General features: G+C 42.0%; 1 protein-coding gene across 2 annotated transcripts in view; it reads right to left on the bottom strand.

The window, feature by feature from the left end:
* Positions 1-4346: 4346 nt before the first annotated feature.
* pde8a (phosphodiesterase 8A) overlaps positions 4347-8053 on the bottom strand; it is a 48477-nt gene continuing 44770 nt past the window's right edge. For both annotated transcript variants that reach the window (XM_055174304.2, XM_055174305.2), the window contains exons 19-22: positions 7543-7675; positions 6694-6858; positions 5204-5333; positions 4347-5115 (exon numbers count right to left, since the gene is read on the bottom strand). In XM_055174304.2, the coding sequence (XP_055030279.1) occupies positions 5009-5115; positions 5204-5333; positions 6694-6858; positions 7543-7675 (535 nt within the window). In that variant the 3' untranslated portion in view covers positions 4347-5008. The remainder of the gene's footprint in view (positions 5116-5203; positions 5334-6693; positions 6859-7542; positions 7676-8053) is intronic.

Raw genomic sequence — 8053 nt, 5'->3', positions numbered from 1 at the left:
AGAGTAAAAGCGGTGGAATAGCTTTCTGTTTTGTTGTGGAAGTGTCTAGATCACTGGGCAAGCAGCAGTGAACACAGCACTCTTGCAGTCACATGTTGATGTGCCCAACGGGCAAACAAAGTCTGCCGTTAAAGTTTGTAGGAAATAATCCACGTGCAGTACACATGACTCAGCATCCAGCAAGGGGATGACTTCCGGCGTCAGAAATGCAGGGAATAATCCGAAATACCAGTACATGGTAACTGACTCAGTGGGCGAGCAGGGACCGGCGCTAGTGTATTCTCAAAATATGTACTCCCACACATGACCTGATAGAAACCCGCAGGTATGTCAGACACTGGGGGTAGAGGGCGTGCACCCCAAGAGCACTCGGGAAACCAATGAGGAGACATACAGATTGTAAAACCTAGCAAAGGTGTTCTGAGACAACCAACCAACAGCCAAGCATAAATCCTGGATAAATGCACCTTTAGACCAGGCCCTTTACGGGGGATGTGCAGGTATCCACAGGCTTTCGCCCCGTCCACTTTGGAAAATATCTCTGACCCGCCGGAGTGAGTGTTGATGCCCTGGAGGGTCACCCATGCTTTGGTGACTTCGTCGTGCAGGTAGGGGACAAAAGGGGCACTTTTCCTTAGAGCGGTGGCACAAGTCTAAGAACCATGAATCGAGTTTGCTCCTCTGGGGCTTTTGCGAGTCCTGCAGAGCCTTAGAAAAAATGCGCACCAGCTCTTTATGAAAGGAGGGGTGTTGGGTGTCCGCTTCCAACGCACCACGCGGAGACTGGTCCAAATCTCTGTCAGACGCCATTAGCGACATCACATTCTCCTCTGCAGGAACCCCAAAGGAGACAGACTCAGCAGCTCCTGGCTCAGGCGCACGCGTGGCCCCCGTCAGTGGCTGAGCCTCCACCAGCAGCACTTTGGCAGCAATGGGAGGCTGCAGCGAGGAGCTGCCGCGAGCGATGTTGAGCCGAGTCCTGAGCACTTTCATTGGGAGATCCTCACAATGAGGGCACTCGGACCCAATCACTGCCGTCTCTCCGTGGAGAAGCCCCAGACATATTATACATAGCTTGTGCGAATCGGGCAGTGATGACGCAGTGGATAAGACACACACCTTTGGTGTGAGAGACCTGGTTCGAATCCACTGTGACACACCATTGTGTCTCTGAGCAAGACACTTAAACACTAGTTGCTCTAGAGGCGTACGACTACTGACATATATAGCAATTGTAAGTCGCTTTGGATAAAAGCATCAGCTAAAAAAATAAATGTAAAAAAATAAAAGATTAAAAGAGCTCTGCACCGCGAGCATATCCGCAACATCTGGATCGCTAAGAGGGACGTCCGTCTTATCTGCGTACTCAACAGGTGTCTCATTGTAGGGAAATCTTGCTCGTGAATGAAAAAAATACTGAAGATATTCACTCAGGACGGCTTCTATTATAGTAAAGCCCGGAATACACTGCACGATAATTGGCCGTCCCAGACGAAAGATTGCCATCGTGAAACTATCGTCGCGATTTCTGTGATCGTGGCTCTCCATCGGTGGTCCTATGTCGTACAGTGAGAGAGGTTCAAAGATGGCCGTTTTCCCGGTCTTGCGTCCAAAGATAGCCTACGATAGTTTTCTGGCAGTGTCAGAAATTCGGCATGATAACCGCCCCGTGCGGGTGCTGCTACGACCTGCGCGCCGGTATGTGTTTACCACGAGCGCATGCTGGTGACGTTGCGCAACGTGTGACGCAGCCGCCGAAGCTTCCGTGTAATCATCGTACAGTCTACACACCTCTCGTACCCGAGTTTAAACGATACATGTCGCACAGTGTGATAAGGTAATGATCTTATAAGAGGACAAAAATCGTGCAGTGTATTCCGGGCTTAAGAGGCCATGCCTCCTATGCCATCTTGAATGTCATTGGCCAGCGCGAGTTCTAACTGCACTGGCATTGTGTAATAAGGCTTTAGGGGAATCGTGATTGGAGAATCCAATCCCATAGCGTCAGCCACTGACGGACGCAATGTCGAGAGAACGTTCTCGACAGGGAACTGCTGTCTCAAATACCGCTACAACCTGAATGGATGCTGACGATTGTGTTATCCGGGGAGAATGTTGCGTTAGTTAGAGACATGAGGAATCAGAAAGAAATCACTGACCAGATGAACCTGAACCAATCGAAGTTACAGTTAGCTGCTTATTAAACTCTGTTGAGGTGTTCACAGAACAGAAAGTAAAAATGCGTTACAGCAGCAGTAAAGCCTTCGCTATAATACAGTGGACAGAAGATGATGAACCTCAAACTCTCACAAACAGAAGTTTAGATTTGAAGAGACACATCCATCTAAAAGGCATTACGATACATTTACAAAAAGCGTTAACGCTTGACAGAAGGCTTGTCTGAAGCATGGCCAACAGCCAATTGCTCCGGTCTTGAATCAACCTAGGGCACATTCAAGTTCAAACCAGTGCGCAATGTTTTGCTTTGGTTTCTGGGTAGAACGTCATGATTCCTGGAAACACCATGCACCGTTTATCCACTGGTGTTTAATATACGTTTTCTTTTGTTTGATGGGTGTGTCTGTAACTGCAGTCCAATCAGCAGCAGCAGCAGCAGCATGTAAATACATCCCGCGGTACTAAATAGACAGCTCACACAATGGGTCCAAGTTGGAATGTTCTCTTTCATTCTGGAGGGCAAGGGCAGTGACTGTAACATCAAGCGTATTTTACAACATTAAACACTGGAAACATTTAAGAAAGAACACACAGAATGGCCTTCTCAGCTACCGTAGTTGCAACTCTTGCTTCATAAAAAAAGTTATGCAATGTTTTGTCGGGGCTGAAAGCAGCCGTAATTGACAGGCTCACACTAGTTGCAAACACAAAACGTTCCCCTAATGTTAGTTTTTGGTTATTTTTGTGAACCTAAAAATAACTCGTACAGAACGTTCTCTAATGGTTATTTGTTGGGTTTTTTTGAGGAAATTAAGTAAAAGCATAACTAAACCCATTATTCCTTTAGTGTGCACGTCTGATATGTGCGTGCTTCTCTGCACAAGCCTTCTCTTGTGCTCTGCAAAAAGCGCAAATTCACGTAATTTAGAAAATAACGGCCATTTGCTTTTTAACTCGAGACTAATGTTAAGCGTATTTTTCTCTCTTTCTTTCGTTTCCCTACTGAAAAATCCAGCTAAGACCAGCATAAGCTTCCAGCTTGGTTTTAACTGGTATTGCTGGTGTAGCAAGCTGGTCTAGCTGTGCTTAGCTGGTCAGGCTGGAAGACCAGCTGGCCCACCAGCTTGACCAGCTTTGCCAGGGTGAGAGGACCAGTTTAAACCAGCTACTAGCTTATGCTGGTATTAAAACGTATTTATATTTACAGGTTATTTAGATATTTGATCAAATACAATGTTATCTAAATACAATGTGTGATGTGTTAAGGTATTTTTTATAAAAATATACACCCCTTGTGAATGTACTGTTAGGAAGAGTTTCCTCTGTAGTACTTAAAAACATGATGTACACGTGCTTTAAAGAATCTGTGAGGAACTCACTGAAGAAGTTTGATTATGCGAGTGTTAGCAGGACAGTGATTTGATTATAATGAGTAAAAGCTCTTTCAAGCACAATGATGAGAAACATCAAAGAGTTTTGCCATTGGACTTCTGACAGAAACAGCTTGTTGGTAAATCAATCAGAAATAAATAAAAGCAATGTCCTCCACCACAGACAGTCTACTAGAATTTACATTGTGCTACATTGTAACAAAAGGTTAAGAGACACATTATTGTAATATTACTGATTGATTGATCGATTGAGTCAGTCTCCTGTCTTGTTTATATTCCAGCCGTAACCCTAACTCAAACAAACAAACAAACAAACAAACAAACATTGCATAAAAACAAAGCCTATTTGAGAATTTGTTCTGCAAGCTCATTTCCCCCAAAACCTTATTACAGCAGCACAGCAATAATAACAGCAAACACTACTGTACTGTGTCATGAAAATAATGTCAAAAACTGCTATGATCTAAAAGTGACTAGATTTTTTTAGGTTGCAGCAGTGAACAAATCTCATCTAGCCATTGGCTCTTCATTCACATCATTTCAAAATGTGTAAACTCTTTGTAGATTGTGAGTAATAAAGCAAACACTCGCTGCTTTGAGCTTTATGATGGTGAGCAGAAGCCGCTCGGGTGAGAACGAGCTCAGATTCTGCTGGGTTTTCCGACGGGTGATAATGAAACTCTCTGCAGCGTTTGTGTGGCTTCGTAGCATCACAGACCAAATCAACCTCAGAGATACACGCTCAAAAACCACATGAAGAATCTCAGACGCATCTGCTTCTGCTTTACATCGTTCAAGTGTAAAATTTATTATCTATAAAAATATTGAGATTTACTTCATACAACATGAGCGTGTTAAAAACTGCAGATGTTTGTCGCAGGTCACCAGCGTGCCGAGCTGTATAAATATACCGTATAAAATAAGGCAGGAGTCTCGTCAGTAGATCATCCACATAGAAAATCCATCAAGTCCGGATATTTTCACAGATTTATGCCACGCGGTGAACAGTGTAATTGTAGGTAGCAGAGCGCAGCGTCTTCACCGCGATTCTGAAACGCCGAGCGCTGCATCACATGCACACGTCTGGGATCGGTCACGTCTATATACAACAGGAAGATTTAAACGACTCGAGTCAATATGAAAATAAAAACATTTGTGTGTTAATGTCTCTAAATCTGCAAATGTTAAATACAGATAACAATATGAGTTTCATTTCTGTTAATCACTTTGGTGTTTATACTCTCATTTTAGGTGCATTTATTAGCTAACATGATTCTCATCATTTATGATAGAAAACAAGAAATGAAATAAATAGCGTTCCGTGGACGTGCGTAACGAAAGCAAACAAACGGAGCTGATGGCTGGCGTTCCTCTTCACGAGAGTGACGCGGCTTTCCGTCCGTCATCGGGGCGAGGATAAGCCGCACCGTGGGCACGTGTCACTCGGGAGGCGGACGCAGACTTCGCAGTTTCTGCTCGTCGAGACTCTTCCAGTATTTGAAGTTGTTGTCCAGGTGTTGCATTAGATTCGGCAGATCGGCAAACGCTACAGACACAAAATGTCACAACCACATCATTTTTCACATTTGTAAAGAAAAATACAATAAAAAAAACTCATGATGATGATGATTTACCATCCCAGGCATCAAACATGTCTGTGATGAAGTAATCGATAAAGGAGATCTGGGATTTCGGAACGCTGCAGGTGTTTCTATCAAATACGGGCATTACGACCGGCAAGCCCTGCTGCTTCTCCTCATCCGTCTGAAACACACACACAACATAATTACACAAGTTTTGTAAAGTATAGCTACATAAAGACAAGTGCTGTGTATTGTCAAGGGCCTATAGAACAGGTTAGTGTTAACCGGAATGATGTTGAACTAGCACAATATATCCACAAGGGACAGCTGTGTATTTGAACATTGGATATTTTTAAATAAAACAACGCCCCTCCAACTTCTTCTATCTGGAGGATCAAAGGATAGCAAACTGTCCATCGAATGAACACTTCGGGATCTTGCCGGAAGAAGTAGGTCATCCGGGTACTTTTCCCCAACTGTTTTTTTAAATACTATGAATTCGGACCGACTCGGGCAGTACAGTGCGACATATGTCTGTGCAATGAATACATTTTCTCAGTACAGTTTTGCGTGTTCATAACAGCTTCTTAATAATATGTGAAGTGATTTCCTTGTGCTTGTTCGTGTTTGTGTGTGATATTGAGTCTATAGTGCAATTAAAGCAACACCAAAGAGGTTTTTTTACCTTAAAATAACATTTCCCAAAAAGTTTCAGTGGTTCATCCACACAAAACAGGGTGAATGGCGCTTTCACATTCGCTTTGCAGCCCTCTATCGGCCAAAACCGCACTAAAGAAGTTTCCAACCGTCGGGTAGTGGTCCTGTAGTTCGAGTGAAAACTACAAAAACTTACGGCAGACCTACAATCCAATCAGAGCCAGCTATGCTGCAGTATTTACGACAGTGGTAATGAACAATTACGCTTCTAACCTGTAGGGGGAGCAAAGAGCCAGAGTTCTTTAGTGTTGCTTTAAAACTCACATCCCGGCTGCATTGAGTCATTTCGTACAACTACATTTCCCACAATTCCCAAGTAACGCGCCCATAATTTCTACATCGCTGCTAGTGGAGTGGGTTGATGGTCTTGTAAGTTAAAGAGTGCAAGCTTAGTTGGACATTGTTTACTTAAAGAAGCAAAAAATGCGTTAGCAGCCAATGTTAATCATTAAAGATTTGGGACAAATATGTTATTTAATGTTAAACTATATATATATATATATATATATATATATATATATATATATATATATATATATATATATATATATATATATATATATATATATATATATATATATATATATATATATATATACAGAACCAGACATGGGATCTTAATGTAAGTGTTTATTTACAGACCTGATAACTTAATGGTAATGATGAAGTTTTATGCCTTTGCTAGGTACTACTCGTCTCTACTCTTCTTTTCTCTTGCTGACTGCCCATTCAGTAACCCTTGATCTATCCATACTAGAGGTTAAACTATCGATACACTATCATGATAAAAACTATTGCAGCCCTAATAAAGACACACGCAGCACCTGTGCAAAGTACTCCTCTGATATTCGTCCGGCCCATTCGATGCACAGCTCCAGCGGTCTGCAGGGGTTTGAGATGTCAGCACATTTGATTAACATCCTTTTCACCAGAATACGATTTTCTGGAACCATTAGGATGCCCTTTACAGACTCATCATCACCATTACCCTGAGAAAGAGAGAGAGAGAGTAACAGAGTTGACTCCTTTAGGGTTTCTGACCTGAGAAACGTTCTTTCTTTCTTTTATAAAGGGACCGATGTAACATCTCATCATTGACTAGAATTGTGCATCGACAAAAATCTTGCAATAAAATACACATTCAGAAATGTCCTGGTTTGGGAAATCTGATATAATTTTCAGAAAGCTGTTATTGAGAACATATGCACCATATGCAAAAATAACTTGTGCCGGCCCACTTTGTTAGTAGTTCCTGTCACTGTAAGTTCAGAGATAAGAAGAATGCCATCTAGTGGTCAGGATGTAAACTCCAAACAAAACAACTGCCGTGAATCTTGTATGATTTTTATAAAAATCTATATCAATATTGCCATACAGCATTACCAAACAAACTATCATGATACTGTATCAGTACTTTCTTACACCACTATCATTCACAAGCTGCTATATTTCTCCAATCCTGTATATTATGTCATTTTTTTTTCAAATGTGATTTTATTTTATCTATATCCTGTTTTATCCTAAAATGTATTTTCTGTAAAGCAGCTTTGCAACAATGCATATAAAAATAAACCTGAACTAAAAGAGATTTTGTGTGCGTTTGTGTTTTCCTGAGCTTCATTCAACAGCAGTTATGGGATGATGTACTTTTAAATGAATTGACAGAAACTCACCCCATTCTCCTCGAGTGCAGCCAGTGGTTTATTGATGCTGTTGACAAATTTGTTTACATGTTCAAAGTGTTTAGTCATCTCAGTGGCGAGAACCATGTCAATGACGGCCTGACGAAGGGTCCGGTATTCATTTCTGTTAAAGAGGAACAGTGTTAGTGTGTTTGAACTCAACTATTGTTTGGGGACAAATCTGTATCGGCGTATTAGGGATGGGAAGATTCATCGATTCGCTCAGGGCATCGACATAAAAAGTTAGCGATGTGATCATGGCTGTACCCACCATTGAGGTCCAGACCTCAGTAATTTTCTGACGCTCGTCTTATTTGACTAAACAATCTCGCATTAGGGTGATGTCACATAGTCACATGGTGTGATTACACATAGTTTTCTTTCATGGGATATGGACCCCATAAAGCAGTGGTTTTCTATCTTGTCCTAGGAGACCCACAGCTCTGCATATTTTGTATGTCTCCCTTTACTGACCCACCCAGTTCTGTTCATGGATCTCTCC

The sequence above is a fragment of the Misgurnus anguillicaudatus genome, chromosome 15 (genome assembly GCF_027580225.2).
Source record: "Misgurnus anguillicaudatus chromosome 15, ASM2758022v2, whole genome shotgun sequence".
Taxonomy (NCBI): Eukaryota; Metazoa; Chordata; class Actinopteri; order Cypriniformes; family Cobitidae; genus Misgurnus; species Misgurnus anguillicaudatus.
Note: the sequence above shows the minus strand (reverse complement) of the source record. Positions and strands in the feature narration are given on the sequence as shown.